This window comes from Oryzias latipes, chromosome 6 (genome assembly GCF_053564925.1).
Source record: "Oryzias latipes strain Hd-rR chromosome 6, Olatipes_Hd-rR_3.1".
NCBI lineage: Eukaryota > Metazoa > Chordata > Actinopteri > Beloniformes > Adrianichthyidae > Oryzias > Oryzias latipes.
The window spans coordinates 14,237,598-14,255,361 of NC_136242.1; the positions used below are offsets into that span (position 1 = coordinate 14,237,598).

Consider the following 17,764-nt stretch of genomic DNA (forward strand, 5'->3'; position numbering starts at 1 on the left):
CTGTGTAGTAAATGAGGAGTTGAATGGGGGAAAAAGAAACTGACAGAAGCAGGAAAAAAAGGAGAGGATGGCTGCTGGTTTCTACGCTCCAGCCAGCCTTTGACTTTGCCCAAACCGCACAGAGCTGGTGTCCAATGCCCTACAAAGTCATAGGCATCTACAATTGCCCACTTCTAGGCTATGAAACAGATGGAGAGAGAAATATACAAGCGCTGGGCGATGGCTTTCTGATGTTGCTTTCTCTGCGGTGTTTTCTTCTGACAGACCGAGTTACCCATGAGCCCTCAGAGCGGGAGAGTTCTCTGTGAAACGTAGCTGAATTTTGTGGACACGCAGCTCATCATGAAACTGTTAACAATGAAATTTTGATGCAAGATGCATAAAACAAGCATTTCATGCAGCATCTGAATGCTTTTGCAAAAGATAAACATTATGCAGTGATGCAACTCTAAGGGTAGACTCCAAAGCCCTCAAATGATTTGTGTAGAGCTGTGGATACCATTTTGTGCTGTGTAAGTTGGAAGAAGTAACGAAGCCCAAGATTTTTTTAAAAAGGCAGCTGTGGAGTGTCAGGTTTTGTGGTCTCAGCTGTGTGTACGTTCATGTTGTTTTATCCTGAAAGATCATTTAGAGAACAGCTCTTGAGGGTTTTCAGAATCTGGAGTTTAGACTCAATCTGGATTGCAGTTTAATTTAAATTTTGAATTATTGCCACATTCAATTTGCAAGAAAAGACAAAATAAACATTTGTTAAGAAATTCTAAATTCTAAGTCTAAATGAGGGAGGGGTGAAGTGTTTGGAAAAAGGTATTTTATGCTCATTTCATGAAAACTTAACATATGAAGAAAAATAACCTCAAGGAGAAGCCATCGTTTCTGCAAAGATGAGATATTTTACAAAACAGGCTTGTGCCAGCAATATAGACCAGAGAGCCCACCAATTTGGGTGTATACGTGAATGAATGAATGAATGAATGAATGAATGAATGAATGAATGAATGAATGAATGAATGAATGAATGGATGGATGGATGGATGGATGGATGGATGGATGGATGGATGGATGGATGGATGGATGGATGGATGGATGGATGGATGGATGGATGGATGGATGGATGGATGGATGGATGGGGCAGCAGTGGCTCAGGTGGTTGAGCAGGTCGCCAATGAACGAAGGGTTGGCGGCTCAATTCCCGTTGCCTACAGTCAATCCTCGTTGTGTGCTTGGGCAAGACACTTCACCCTTCCTTCCTCAAGCGTGGCTCCACTGAATGTGCATGAATGTCCCGGTGATGGTCAGAGATACCGTAGGTGCACACTGGCAGCCATGCCTCTGTCAGTCTGCCGCCACTGATGTGGCTACATCAGTAGCTTACCATCAACAAGTGTAAATGAGTAGTGAATGAATAATGGACATATTGTACGTGCTTTCAGTGTCTCCAATCCAATTAAATCTAATCCAGTTTTAATATTATAAATATAAGCAGCAGAGACAGTTACAACAGCTTAGCAGACCTTAGGTCTGTGACACCAAGGCCAGAAGACGAAGGATTTATGCAGTGTGATGCTACGTTCACATCACGAATGTGACAGGAATTTTTAAATGCCCATTTAGCCCACGGCGTTCACAATGGACAAGCAGGGAGGGCCTTCTACTAATGCATGTCGTCATTTTAGAAATTTAAAATGAAATGAAATAACAAATGGATCTTAAGGATAACATTTACAGAAAGTAAAAGCTACTGCATTACCCAGCTTATTTCAAAGTGTTATATTCTGTCTATGCTCTGACTCTGGACAATTCATTGTGACATAAATAAGAAGGTTTTTATGAGCCTTCCTGACTAAAATCTATAGATATGTGTTAACAGTGTTATTCCTTTTGCAGTTGTTGCTTCAAAAAATAGTTAACTAATAAAAAACACAATAAAGTTGAAAGCTCTACTTTTTAAATACTATTTTAAATAGTAAATCTGTGGCAGCAGTGTTGTTCTTGGGAATTCCCATGCAAACCATTCAGTTAAGAAAAGTGTTGAAACCGTTTGTCTGCGTGTACAGGCTTTTCTCTCCTGCTTTTCCCTGCTGATGGTGGCTTTATTTGAGTAAACGTAACTAGTAGAGGAAAAGGAGAATAAGACAGTATTTTAGGTTCTTCAATTCTTCATAAGATTTAACATACCAATAAAAGCACTTGTTGGGCTAGCCTGTTGCAGATGGACGGAGACAGTCAGGTAATGCTAAGAGTCCTCACCCTGGGGTCTTGACGATCCCCGCTTTGCCTTGTGGTCTATGATGTCACACAGGGTTTTGGCTTTGAATGGCCATGTGTTCCTCACCACTAATATCAAACAGATGATGAGAAACCTCCAAATGATGGTCTTTCACAAAGACAAGCAGTCAAAACAAAGTTAAAGGAACACAGAAAAACACCACTGGAGTGATCACATAACAGCAAAGACTCCTAATTGTTGCAGGCTGTGCTGCAGGCAGCTTTAAACTGTACGATGTGCTCTTTTGCTTTAATGAAAACTTTATTTGAAAGCTAAATTATGAATGGCTGAATGCCTGTCCAGATCGGCTGTTTGGACGATTGGAAAACAGTTGCACCTTCAAGATTTGTTCTACTTTATTTAAAAAAACAGAAAAAACTTGAATTTACAAACAAAAATGAGTGGTTCTTCTGAATTAATTTTGCTGAACATTTCTTTCCTTAGTAAAGTAGAAGTCTGTGAATCAAGTGGACAGCTGTGAATCAGCAACAAACTCCACTTGTGATTGGCAATCATCAAGCTACGTTTATACTAGGCATGTGACACATTCAAGAACACGCTTCACATGGGTTCTGGCTTTTCACACTGGTCAACCAGGGAGGGGCTTCTTCTTCTTTTTCTTTATCTACCGTTTATTAGCTCATGTCCACCACCTACAGTTGGAAGAGGCTTGGTGCGAAATGTCAAAGCAGTGCAAATCTCATGAATCTTGGACCAGAATCTTTTGAATCTTTTTCTTTCACTTCTCAATTCCAATAAATGAACTTCCATGAATTAAAATGACACTATCCAAATATAATAGTACCAAATCCGATTCCCTGATAGGTCAAACTCGACATGGTTTCATTTTCAGTGCACATTTACTGCCCAAGCATTCGTACGTATAACCTAAAAATGGTTGTAGAAACATGATATACAGAACAATAGTAGTGAATGCAGAAGCCTGACACACTCATTTACACACGTTTACCCAAACTTTTCATTGGAATTGGTCATTTGAATGTGCATTGCCAAGGGCGGAGGGAATGTAGCTTCAGAAATCCTGTCAATCGATGTTTTTATCTTTTTAATCTGTCATTACAAATTAAATTTGGCTTCATCTTTCCCCATACATTTTAGCTGACTGCTACATGACCATTAGAACATTTGTAAACAAGTGAGGATTAGAAATTCAAATTTTCAAAGTTCCTTATCTTTTTCCTGTATTTTAAAGACCCACTCAAAGGAAATTACTGTTGTTGGTGTTGTTAACATGGTGTTGTGGCATTTTCTTCCATGTTTTAGGACTTCTAATAAGAAAAATAAGCTTAAAAAACTGTTGAAAAACTTGTTGACGACTATATCTGTCTACATCTTTGTTTTCCTCGTCTGAGCTGTAACCTGGCTCAAAACTGAAAGGCTGGATAGCTTTAATATTGCTCGCCATTTTTGTTGAACTGGAAATGTTGGGTGGGGGGTGTGAGGAGATTTAATATAGTGGGAGCATGTGAATGGATTGATGAGAGGAAGTAAGGACAGCTTACTCCACCCCAATGGTCCCTCCCACAACTCTGAGGCAAATTTCTAATGAACTACTGTAGCTCTGCAGAAACTATGTTCTAAAAAATGACAAACTTTTTTGATTTGGAATTTAAATGTATAATCATAACTAAAAAAACCGCTGGGAATGATTTGAAAATATATCAAAATATGATCGGAGGGGGACTTTAAGGGATAGAAGAAAACCTACATAAGGTTTGTGGGTTTTTTTTAAAGCTGACTATCATTCTGACTGTAATGTTTCCTCAAAACTGGCTGTCTTTCTAACCAGGCCGGGATATGCAAATATCCCCTGTCACTCGTGATCTGAAGGAGAACAGAATCGTTAGCTTGCAGAAAATATCCCGATGAGCTAATGATCCTGACACCCAAACAATAGCTGCTTTGGAAGAAGGAACACACAGCAGACTCTGTTTTCATACCTTATATTTTTAATGACAAAATGTTTGTCAAAAAACAAGGGGACTTATTTTTCGCAATCCAGGGAATAATATGGGGAGCTTATAGGGTTCCGGTCCCCTGGGATTCAGACAGCTAACAAAACACGTCTTAATTCTGCTCTGCTGCCTGCCTACAATGGTTTTCCCATACAGGACGAGTGTGAGCGTCCAGCAAGTGGATGAAGTGGCATGGCTTTCTTTCACATAATCACCGTGACTGATCGGGTTCACAATAGTCACTTTGGACAGGCGTCAATTTCCGGCGTCCCATCTTTTTTGGCAGCCAAAGGAAATCAAGCATGATCAAAATTAGCTACAACTTAGCTATTCTTCTATTTGAGAATTTAATATCTTTACTAAGGATTGCACACCATCCCCAAAGGCTCTGACAGCTGTGTCTACTCACACAGCGGGCTCGTTCTTTCTCCGAACTACTCTCAATTAGCTCTTTTCTTAAATAACCACTCTTTTCAGTTGCAGCTTCCGGCTGCACATGCATCTCTTTTCATCAGGCCATTCCATCCATCTATAAAACACCCTCACAGGAGAACCACACTCTTGTTTGTGTGCCCAAAAACAAGAGGCACACCAAGCCACTTACTATTCACATTGGGTCATTTGCATGAAGTCCTCTTTTCACTTAAGACTCTAAAAAGCTCCAAAAGCAAGCAAGGCTCAAGTGTTGAGCCTTGCTTGCCATTCATTCATCCTGCAAGCAAAATGTCCAGTATGATAAGCCTGACATGCCTGAAGAACAGTTTGAAAGTTATGAATATTCATGCAACAGCTCATTCTTTTATAATCTCTAATAAAAACATTTCCCATTGCAAATTGGAATTATTCTCCAGGACTGTTTTTTTTTTACTTTTCTGTTATTCCCCATTATTTTATTTTTTACTTCTCTTTGTGATTCTGATCACATATCTCCCTCTGCACATCACCCAGAATACCCTTTCCAAGAAAAAAAGAAAAGAAGACCCTCTCCATCCACAGAGAGATAATTGACAACTGTTCCAAACATTCCACAATCAGGACAAAAGGACCACAGCGCAGTACCAATGTGCTGAGCAAAATCACTTAAATGCACTGCTTGATTTTTTTACTTTTTGATTTTTTTAATGATGTATGCCCCTCAACGCATTTGCCAGTTGAGTGCGTGTTTTTGCTCAATTATGCAAATAATAGCTTAGGATGCTTGTTGGAACAAAACACGGAGCAGGAACCAGCAGGCGTTCTGCAATAAAACGAAGAATGTGGAATCTTTACTCAGGATTTAACGATAAACTCTAGAGTACGTTTCATAATATAAATAACCACAGAAACCAAAGGCTTGTTGATGTTTTTTAACATTATGAAATAAATCTGCATCCCTGTCAAGGGACCTTATAAAGTCTGTCCTGAAAAGATATGCCCGCAGATGTATTTAAAGATGTTGAAATAAGTATCAGACTAAGGTTATATAACTGTTATACCAATAAGTTTTTCAATTGGATAAATGTGCAGAATTTGATCCTTCAGCTGTAATTGGTATTTTTAAATTATGACAAAAATTCATTAAATCCAAAAACTGAGTGTCTGTAATTATTTTTTAATGATACTAATGAATTTAATAGTAGGATGAGACGCCATTTGTTGCTTTATGAACTCAAAGTAAACAATATAGACACCCGTTTGGTGACTAACCCTGACTAAACCTGATTTTTTTAAAAAAAGAGATAAAACAAAATTTGCGATAAAACAACAGGGCTGCGTTGCACGGCCCTGTCCAGAGCTGTCAGCACTGAGTATTAAGTAATTTTTCTAACAGGTCAGCACCATTTATTGTACAAGATTGTACAAGAGAACTGGAATGAGTTGGCATGTCACTCATAGAAAATGACTTACTTCCAGCTACAACAAAATTAAGTCAATTCAATCATCATTTTTTTACAGTTCGGACGTTGCCATGTTGGACCCAGAAACCCTCAGTAAGCAGTGATTGGTCGGAGTCTGAGTCATCATTTCTATGGCAACCACTCGCGCTAATAAGGAGTGAGCTTGTAAGAAGGCCACACCCCTTCCACTTGAAAGCTGGACAATGTCAAACGTGTGGAATATTGGACGTGGGAACACAAACTTTTTATTTAGGCATCTGATTGGTCAGTTTATAATTTGAACAACTTGCAATAAAGAAAAAATATCCTGAACGAAAAAATAGAATTAGCAAGAACATGTTAAATAAAGGTAGCAGAACAAGAATTGTTATTCTGACAAATAATAATAACAATCTAACAGAGTAAGCTGTTCATTTCTCAATAGAAGTCTATGGAAATCTTTGGGATTTTGGCTTCGTGGAACCACCAAGGTACCTCCTGTTTAGAAAAAAAAAAGGGGGAGGGGTCTCTCAATCCAGTTCTCGTATACAGTCAACGGTGTTGGAGCTGTGACTGAAAACCACACCTTTTTCCTTTTCAATTTTTTTTTTTTATCACATCTAGGGAAAGATGTTGGAAACCCCCTATAAACCCTGTAAAAGTTCAAGAATGAGCACATAGTTTTACTCATGGTAGATCTCTTTACAGGTTGTAAAAACAAGAATTTATAATCTTAAAATAACTGATTTGTTTCAAATTTTGTGCAAAGTGACTTTCTTTGTATTTGTTCTCTCACTAGATTCCGGTTATTAACACTTTTGTTTTTTCCTTCCATCAAGTTTCAGAAATATTTTACTAGTTAACTTCTAAAATTAGCAGAAAAATAGCTGTGCAAATTTAAAAATGGTCCATAGCTCAATAATTTACCAGAAGCTGTTAGATTTCTAGCAGAAACTTTTATGACAGCGTCGAATTGAGCATCACAGTGGTTCCCTGTGCAAATATCAAATGGGATCTCTTTATTTAACATTTATTGTCTCCCACAGTCCAAAAATTTGCAAAGGTTTTTGACAGTTTTAAAATATTCAAACGCATGCACAGATTTTTTTAAAGAGACTGAAAACAAGATGAGAAAGAGATGGATGTGGAGCCCCATACAACACCTTCACCTGATAGCTGCTAAGGAAACAAAGATGGAGACTTTATCTTTTTGTTGTCAGAAGCAATGCTCTGCTACAATCCATCAGGACCACCATAAAATAAATAAATTTAGGAAAATAAAGTTGCAAGATTATGAGAATAAAGTTGTAATATTTGTACAATTATAAAGTTATAATTTCCATTGGGGCCTCTGCAGAAAAATTTATCTTGACCCACAAGCAGTGGATTTCCAGCAGGTGAGCTGTGTACGTCTGTCAACAGTATAGTTGCTGAGGTCCAAATGCATTATAGCACACAGATGCCTATGATCTACCAAAGCCTTGTGGCATCACCATAAATGGATGCATTGATGGATTTAGTCAGCACCTAATGTGAATGAAGGTTTACACAACCAACATTTTCAAAAGACCACAGCTTTTTCCTGGTAAAACTATGAACTTTTTTTAAAATCATTTTAAGGGAATATTTCTTGTAAAATTATAAACAAATTTCTCGTAAATTTAGGACTATATTCTCATAAAATTACAACTTTTTTTCTCAAATTGATTACTCAATTCTCAGAAAATTGACCTTTTTCTCATAAATTTAGGACTTTTGCCTTGTAGAATTGCGACTTTTTTCTCAGAAATTTACTTCATTCTTGTAAAATTACAACTTTATTTACATAATTTTACAACTTTATTCTCATAAATGTATTAATTTATTTTATTTTTTATTGTAATCCTAATAATTTGTACTGTAGTTTAAACTATTACAATTTTTAAAATGTAAATGATCAGACCTTATTTAGGCTAAAAAGGCTAACTCTAAATGCAATTTTTTATTTTTCCATCCCTTACAAGATCTTGCAGCAATCAATTAAATAAACTTTATCAATTGTAAGTTTAGTAAGTCCCGAAGTTATACTAGAGAAACTACAGAAAGGACTTTTCCAATTGAATGTAAATTTTCTGCACAATAACTAATATGATATATTATATAATAAAATATATATATAGATCATTTGTTCTAGAGCCATCCTAACGGAAAAAGCTGCTCTAAAAAAAGAAACACAGACCGCTAAAATCAACTAAAGTGTTTAAATGTGTATTACACAATTATAATATCTTTTGTTGTAAACATATCAGTGGCAATGAAACCTTTTGTCATTTTCTTTTAAATAGAAAAATAAAAAGTGTTTTAAGGAATGTAGGGTCACTTTCGAATAGACACAAAGCTTCAGTCAGAATTTCAAAAAAATATTTTTCTTTACATTTAGTACAAAAAAAGACATCTCTACCCGTTAGTGCTTTGTTTAAGATACTATAACATAAATAGACAATTTATTTTCAGTGTTCAGAACAGACAGTTCCAGTGTTACTGGAAAACTAACAAACTCCACCATTTTCCAGTTGGCAGCAGAGGGCTGCACAGAGTTCTCCACTCATAATTTGGCGCGACACCATGCGCTGTACTTACAAAGGGTTCCCAGTTTCTACAGACCTCTAACAAAGTGGATTTAGAGTCCATGTCATCCCCCCCTTTAGTGAAAATATGGTTAATTTCATACATTTTTTTCTCTTTGTAATCATAGTTGACACATCTCTGTTGGTTACCTCACAACAGCTGCTGTCAATCTCCTGTGCTCCTCTGAGCTCCATGCAAGTCAGCGATGAGCTGAGCAAGCAGAAATCCCACAATGCAATGCACAGTTGTCCACAGAGGACCTCATTCGTCTTAGGTAGTCCCAATCAGTACATGAGCATAATCTCTATGTGACAGTAAAGTTCTGGGCTATTACCTACGTATATTATTTTTCAAAAGTCAATAATTCTGCTGTGCAAATCGATGCCATGACGAGTGTAAAATCCATTCGTTTAGTTTCCTCCACACGGATATCTCACTCTGTCGGGTCTTCCTCATTCCATGCGGGAGTTCCTCAAGTCCTTATTTGCAGGTAAACACCTCCGTCCTCTCACTGCAAGTGTTGCATTTGACGAAGCAGCACCACTGGAACTTACAGTTGCACTGCCACACTTTGGTGTACTGGTGCGTGTTGTAGCCCCGACCACAGCACATGAGGTCACAGCCGTCTGTATGTGGTGAGGTGCGGTTGCACAGGCGTCCCTGGGTGCCCACGCTCCCCGTGGCTGCATCCTCCTCGCAGTAGTTGGGTGACCTCTCAATGTAAACAAGGTCTGTTTCCATGGGCTTCCGATAACCCTGAGTCTGCTTTACCTTGAGGTGGGTGGGCTGGCGCAGCCGGCTAGCCCGGACCACCTCCACGTGAACAGCTTCGTTGTACTTTTCCTTGAGTATGTAGCCAATCTCCCGGAACTTTGGAAGTGTAGTCCAGCATGTCTTAGTGGTGCAGGAGCCGGAAACACCGTGACATTTGCATTCCAGTTTCATCCTTTCTTCTAAAACCTGCAGAGGACAAAAAAACACACATGTACCTAATTTGGCTGGAATCAGGAGCCAAATAAATTTTGAGTCAGATATGAACAAAACATAACAAATCAAACTGGAAAAACACATTTAAAATCAAAATCAAAACCATTATCTTTGACAATTTGCATTGATGATGAGGCAATAAGAGTACTTCAACTTTTTTAAGAGAAAGCCAGTATATAAAATCAAAAAAGCTGTGTTCTAATTGCGAAAATGTGTATTACCACTAATGCTTTATTTCATTTTTTGATTTTGGGGTTGAATGTTGCCGCAGGTGCTGATCAAGACAGCGTGGCTCTGTGAAATAAACAGATCTGAATTTTTCAGGCCGGCATGTTGCAGCTCGTTCTGAAGGAGGGGAAATTATATTTACTGGTAATACCTTATCCTGTAATTTTCTCCATTTTCCCAAAACCACATCACAGGGAGAGAAAAATAAACACAACTCTCATGCTGCCATAAGTCATCTTGGATTGAGTCAACTTGGATTATTATGTCAGTTAATGTGCTGCATGAGCTTTTTAATGTGCATCTTTCATAAATGGACAAAGCTTCAGTAAAACCTTAAGCAATGTAAATAATAAAAAGGGCACATTATAAAACATTCCCAAATACATTAAAATAAATATTTACATTCCTGATCAAAATCTTAAAACCAGTTAAGAAATTGCATGAATTTGCATTTTGCATGGCTAGTTTTGAAAATCTGAAGTACAACTTCAAAATTTAAAAATAAAAACAGGGCAAAGGTTTTGATCAGACAAACTGTAATGGGCTTTTCATCAGCTGATCAAAAATGTAGGACCATGGCACACATAAAAACCTTGTTGCATCGTCAAAATTGAAAATGAACGTGTTCAAGCAAAAGACAAGTAGCTCCACCGTTCTGTTGATCACCTCAAAAACTCATCTTGGCATGCTTTAAGCGAGGGTTTCTAAAATGCTTTTGAGAAGGTTGTGCCAAATGGTGAAGATGGCTCCATGAAGGGCACCCATCTCCAAATGTTTCTCATTTGGAATTAAATAAGGAGAACATGCAGGATGGTCCAATACAGGGATGCTATTCTGATGAAAAAAAGTCCTTTGTCAGGCGGGGGCATTGTCCTTTTGAAAACCCCAGTCATCCCCACAGACGACGGCCCTCAGTCAAAAAGGATACCCCCTGCAAAACCTCCACATACCCAGGTGCGGTTTGACGCCCTCTCAAAACCTGAAGTTCCTTTGTTCTATTAACTCTCGTGCTATCCTATGACCCCACCCATGTAATCCATGGACACCATTGAAGATCACAATCATTGAAGAAAAAAGGTTCAGAGCACTGTCTAGTGGGTCTAGATGACCCAGATCCCAATGTTAAAGTGCCAAGGATAGCACAAGGGTTAAAGGAATAAGCAGCCCAGATCCTGATGGCTCCTCCTCCACTGTGCCAAGTAGAAAACATTTCAGGTAGGATCTCTTTGTCATGCTAGTAATGTTTGAAACCATCAGGACTGTCAAGGCTACATTTTTTCTCATCAGAAGAGAACTTTCTTCCACTTTCTAATGTCTGTTTGCTGTTCGCTTGTAAAGTCCAACATTGTGGCATTGATAGAGACATATTCTTTGAAGACGCTCTTTGTTCTTGAAGCCCTTCTCTAATCCTTTCTGATCATTAATGCACAACAGTCAGCAACAGTGATGGTCTTAGCTGATTTCCTGTGACTTTTTTTTTTTTTTTGGGTGGGGGGAGGGGTCTGCCATTTGACTTTTTTGTTCAGTAACCTTCAGGATCTTTAAAAAAATCAAAACTACCATTTTACTGCTTCCAATCTCTGCAGCAATAGCATGTTGTGAGAGGCTTTCCTTATGCAGCTAAACAATATACAACGCTCAAAGAAAGTGAGCTTTTCGGACATCAATAGAACTTGACAGAACGAGTTCTTTTTAGAAAGTTCCACTGAATGCAAATTCATGGTTTTAAAGGCTGTGGTTCTAAAGTTTTAATCAGCTGATGAACAGTCCTTTTCATCTCAATTGTTATTTTCAAAAAAATTGAGAGTTAAAAATACTTGTTCTCTTGCTCCACTTTCTTTTCTTTTTTCTTTTTCTTTTTTTTTTTTGCATTTTGAAATTCAATTTAGAGCTTTGTTAAGGTCCAGCTGTGATAAATGCAAATTCTTGCATTTTCTTAACCGGTCTTTAGATTTTGATCAGGAGTGTACAAAATTCGGCAGCTTTCTGGGAGATGTACAGTACAGACCAAAAGTCACCTTCTCATTCAAATAAATGGAAAGGTGTGTCCAAACTTTTGGTCTGTACCACGTCTGTGTCATGTTTCATCGAGGTCATTAGCTATGTAAGACACAAAGCAGTAAAATTATAGCAGATCTAAAATTAAAGTCCATCATAAATGTTGGGGTTCAAGAAATTAAGGGAAAATTGACATAACATTCTGTCAAAAATGTTTAAATGTCTGAAAGGAGAACAAGAAGGCAGGGTCTCAACCTCAAGTGGGTCAGGTCCCTAACAGTTCTGACACAAGTCCTTTAAGCTTATTAAAAAGCTTGCCGGACTTGCCTGAGTGAAGCATATGCCCTTGCTGTATGAGATGTTGGTTGGTTGTGTAGCTTTTTCCTGGCAGCAGGCCTTTCCAGAGCCACAAGTCCTCATTTCTATCCGACACTTAGAAACGTACACAAGTGATGTTCAGTATCTCTGTCGGTCATGTCTGTGCACCCATGTGGTCACAGTTTCCCATTTTAAGGACACTTGATTGAAAAAACATGAGTTCCCTGACTTCATAAAAGCTGGGGTCAGCTGTCTGTTTTGCCGCGGATGTTGATTCAGAGTGAGGATTTCCAAAAATGCACAGTGCAAAAACCACTAGGAATGCCTGGTATAAAGAGCCTGACAGATCCATGGAAACATTTACTTAAACTGGGTTCATCAAAGCCTCCAATCCTTCACTGATTGGTCCAACGTGACCTGGTTTCCATCTGTAGTCTTTTTTTAAAAACATCACCAACCATTGGAGAGACCATATTATACTGTTTTAGGGCTATCTCATTGTAATCATATATAACCATGCATTAGCAAGAGTTTAACACTGGCGCAAAAAGCTCATCTATCTAAGTGTCAAGTCTGTTCCAATGGAGTCTGATACTTTGAATTGTAAGCTTAATCAATACAGCCAGCACAGAGTTTGAGGGCTCTGTCTTTCAAGCACAGAAAAACAGACAGGTGGGGAATATTTAGTAAACACACAAAAACCTTGGCTATAAACAGGTTTGCACCTTTAGGGAAAATTTTGTTCACAGTTACACATGACCATAAAGTTGTGCTATGTTTGGGATAAAGTAAATGTAGAAATACATTACAACATTTGTGCACTAAATGACACTTCTGTGAAACACCTACACAGACATCAGGTTTTTACTTAGACTTGTGGCCAGTTCAGAACACTCTCTGATTCAAGAAGCAGCGGAGTAAGCCTGTCTTCACTTCCCATGATCGCTTTATAGGATCACAGCCCCTCATAACTCCAACACATAACCGGTGTAACAAATATGGCGAGCAGTATCAGAGCTAATCAGCCGTACAGTTTTGAACCAGATACCAACTCTGATGAGGAAAGCGACAACATACATGGATCTATTTGACTGCAAGTGGATGCATCCGAATGGAAAGAAGCAGTGAGCTTGCAGCCTGCCAATTGTAGTTTGTACGTAACTACTACAAGCTTTTTCAAACAGCAATTTTTCTTCTGCTCCAGATTCATTACAATTTGAAGTAATACTAGAAAAATGCAGTTTTAATCGTAACTTTTTTTAGATTTGTCGTCCATCATGGGAAAAACGCCACAACAGCGTGTTAAAACACCGTTTTTATTTAAATGGGTCCTTAATTTTTTTTTAAAGTCAGCTTCCTGGTAAGAATGTCTGAAACAACTCAGCCACCTTTTTACAGATCAAAAGACACTTCTTCAGCCTCCAAGATATTTCTTTTAAAGAGCACAGCAGACACACTTACGCAAGAAAAGGTTCTGCAGAACAAGATTGTTACAAAGTTAGTCTCAGATTTCCAGAAATGCTGGCAAGTGTGGATTTTTCATCCAGCTTGAAGCATCCATGGAGCATCAAAAGATGAAGATATGCTGCTGTAAAGCACAACTGTGGATCAGTATAGACTCAAAATATATGTAAAGAAAATTACAAGATTTTCCAGCTGTTTTCCGTTTCCAGCGATTTTGGTGAGTACAGCAACAGTGCCAACGTTGACAGTCCGGCATGCCAGTTGCCTGGCACACAGCACAGACCCCATCAGTCTGCTGTGTCAACACCAGCATTGTCAGCCTGCTTTCACGCCCTGAATAGATGCAGTCAAATGGCAGTGACATGTTTTGGTATTGTGCAGACAACTGCAAAAATATCCTGTTCCTGTCTTCACACTTCATAAATCCACGAAAGTAACTGGAAAGAAGGAACGACCGTTCTTCCTCTTTGGCAACCTTCAGCAAAACTCCACTTTTCCACTTTCGCACATTATCCCTGCTGCTGTTTTCACTGATTAATTTTTGATTTGGGAATATGAATATGCATCTCCATCTTTTACAGTTTTTGCATGACCAGTGAATGAATAAACCTCTTTAAAGTCTTTGACACTTGCAGAAGCAAACATCATTATACAAAGAACTGAGAGAGAGTGGCTCACATACAGCACTGCTGACGTCTGTCAGTAAACCATCAGGGTCTAATCAATTACAAATATTGACAAAGATCACTTTGAAATTGGCTAATTTGTTTTATTTCAAGCAATTAGGGAATTGGGAATAAGCAAACTCATAATCCCATCCCTATTATGTTGCAACTTTGTTTTACATAGTTACTATAATTCGGTTCTTAACTTTTGTTTAGAGATGTTTATATTTCACCAGTCCAAGTGCAGATCATTTAGCAAATCCATAAGTGTCAAAATTATCCAATAACAAAAATGAAGTGACCTGGAACCGGAAAAATGGAAAAACATCTAAAGCATGATCATCCATCCATCCATCCATCAGCTGTGCGTCTCCGTTGTGCTGAGATAAAAAATAGAACGTTCATCATCAATTCGAATGTTTACATCCCCTCCATCAAGTCTACATCTGACGTTTTTCTCTCTGCACTGCAAGCTTTGCAGGAGTTCTATTTCCAGTCCGTTGATGCATCAAAACAAAGATCTGGATCTATTTGTCAGCAAGTTATCAGAATGGAGTGGAGCAGGGAGGCTTTGGCCCCCCCATTTCAGTTGCTGCGTCACAACTAGTAGTTTTTTCAAATGGGAGGTTTTCATTTGCTCCTGATCCATCTGGATTTGACTAAATTCTCCGAAACACACTTCCATCATGCAAAAATGCTACAAGAACATGTTGAAAACACAAAAAATACAATTTTCATTGGAGTGGGTCTTTAAAACCCTTTAGCCAGAAAATCTATTGGGACCTGCGACAACACTGATGCAGCACCGTTCAGATCAATAAGCCTGAATGTCCAGCCCTTGGCATGTAACAGTCAACGCAACCACCTTAAAGTGTTACGCTTCCCCTCGTTACTCCAAAAGTGGAGCAGCAAATATGTGTGTACATGGCACAAAGTGTAAGGAACTCTGTACCTTTCTGCCAGCCTCATTGTTATGCAGGTTCATCAGCCGGCGAGGGGTCTTTTTAATCTCCCGGGCATCCACAAAGCGGCGGGAGAACTCAATGCCATACTTGATGTCAGCTGAGCAGCCCCCCCACTTCCAGCCTTCTTCCTGATTGTAGTAGCCCTGCTTCTCGCGGTCGCAGCCACACTGGCTCAGGTTGCCCTGACTGCAGGCAGCTGTGATGGCGTGGGCCACCCCTGCTGCAGTGATGGCGTAGGTAAATGCTGCTTCCCGACTGCCTGTAAAAGAAAAATGATTGTTTTTTTTCAATGCACGTTTAGCAGTAAAATAGCTTTAGGTACTGAGCAAAATGTTTCTGTACCACAACCCAGCTGAAAATAAAATGCAGGGAATTTTCCAAATCTGCTTGAGAAGCCAACACTTTTCCACCCTGATCCTAAACAGCTTCTTTTCGTGCACCTTGGTAGGAAACGTGGTCACATTGCCGACCACAAAGTCCTTGTGCCCAGCCTGCAAGAGTGCAGGACTTGAATTCCAAAGTGTGGAGAGCTGATATAGGTGCTGTCCAAAGTGCTGAATTCTTCTGCAGGAGCACCTTGAGCTGCTGCCCACACTGCACACAGCTGGGGTCTGCAGGTCTGTGCGTCACTCATGTCACTCACCGGCAAAACAGGAAGCAGTGTGTGGGGGCATGAACTAGAGGCCACAGGGAGTGTTAGTGACATGACAGCAGAGTTTTTCAGTTGATTCCTGCAAGACATACTGACTTTTTCTACTTTTTTTGTGGAACTGACTGTGGAAAACTTAAAAGTGATTATTTTAAATTGAGAAATTCAGAATATTTTTGTTTTATAAAAACAATAAAACTAAAATGAGGCAACACAGTACAGGAACAAAATCTATAAACAATAAAAAGGCTGTCTCAAACACTTCAGCTTAATGATATATCTCTAGAAAATAGATTAGAATAAGGCCAAAAATAAGACATTTACCTGCCAAAAAAATGCTTTATTACTATGGTATGAGCTTCTATGAATTCACCATAGATGTGATTGTTGGAGGAAGCAGATGTGTGTCTGTGTGTGGCCTTGTGATGGGCTGCAAATTTTCCAGGGTGCTCCTTTCATCACACCTGATGACAGCTGGAATAGACTGCAGCCCCTCTGCAACCCTGAACATGTTTGAACTGGTCTAGATAATGGACAGCAACACAAAAGGACCGTCTTTTGACTCATAATTCCAATGGCAACACTTTTTTTTTTCAATCAATGATCAAGACACACTGTGGATGTGCGGCTTGGGAAAAGGCATTTTGCAGTTTTCAATTCAATTTAGGGACATAAGCACAAAGAATCAACTTTATTGATAGTTAACTCAAATATTTGTGATAGTCAAATTGTCGATTAGTGTTATCATTTAAATGTGACTACTAATCAGTAATCCGTTTAATGCATTTTTATTTTTCATGCTTATTTTTTTTCTATTATTAATCTTTATTAGCATTTCAATCATTAGTGTTCTAATGAAGATGGGTTCCAGTTGTATGTGTTAGGACCCTCCTTTGATTGGTTAACTCTAGCTTTGGGCTAAAAAAAAACAAAATTATTAAGTGCCTGCAGTGAGGCAACAGAAAATATCAGACCCGTAGTTTTTACTTTTTTTTAAACTACCTCAATGTTCAAATTGCAGATGACCAGCTTCACCCTCTCCCTGCACTAGAACCATGAGACATCCTTCAGCTCTTGCTGGTGCGTGTGGTTTCTGCTAAAATGCAATCGGCTTTACTTTTGTTACGGTTGCCATGTAACCCCTTGACGCCTGAACTTTTTTCCTGCTATGAAAAAAATGCTTTTGCTTTAAAGCTGATAATAATTAAGGTAGGTTTGGAGCTTAAGTAATGCAAATTTGCATCCATAGGTGTCCAGATGTCAAAATATTGAGGGTTAAAATGCCATTTTCTTTACCAAAACTGAAGATCTAAAAGGCATTAAATTAAATTGCACTCACTTGCATGAAATTGCACTTTTCAAATGGCATGACCTTATTGTAAACTGAATTATCATTTCAATGAAGAAGCAAAAGTAGACGCAAGAATGTCTTATACCTCTGAGATTTTTCTTTCATTTAAATAAACTATCAAAAAATATGTTAATCAGTTAAAACATTTTTTATATTTAGCTAAAATACTAAAGTTTATCCATTTTCCAAACTTGCTTAATCCCTTTGAGGTCTTGGGGATGCTGGAGCCCATCCCAACTACGTTTGAGAAAAGTGTCGTACACCCTGGACGGTTCGCCAGTCAGTTGAATAGTGAAATGTAATTCAAACACATAACTAATAAATTGCCATTTGTGACACAAATTAGCAAAAAATCAAGGAAAACTTGCAAAAATGAATTCATGTTTTCAACATTTTGTAGACAGGCTTTTTAACGTTTTTGTTTATTACTT

The 17,764-nt window shown here is 38.6% G+C and overlaps 1 protein-coding gene across 2 annotated transcripts in view; it reads right to left on the bottom strand.

Annotated features, from left to right (window-relative positions):
• Nucleotides 1-8,332: 8,332 nt before the first annotated feature.
• wnt7bb (wingless-type MMTV integration site family, member 7Bb) overlaps nucleotides 8,333-17,764 on the bottom strand; it is a 32,952-nt gene continuing 23,520 nt past the window's right edge. For both annotated transcript variants that reach the window (XM_004069498.5, XM_004069499.5), the window contains exons 3-4: nucleotides 15,321-15,592; nucleotides 8,333-9,668 (exon numbers count right to left, since the gene is read on the bottom strand). In XM_004069498.5, coding sequence (XP_004069546.1) covers nucleotides 9,189-9,668; nucleotides 15,321-15,592 — 752 coding nt within the window. In that variant the 3' untranslated portion in view covers nucleotides 8,333-9,188. The remainder of the gene's footprint in view (nucleotides 9,669-15,320; nucleotides 15,593-17,764) is intronic.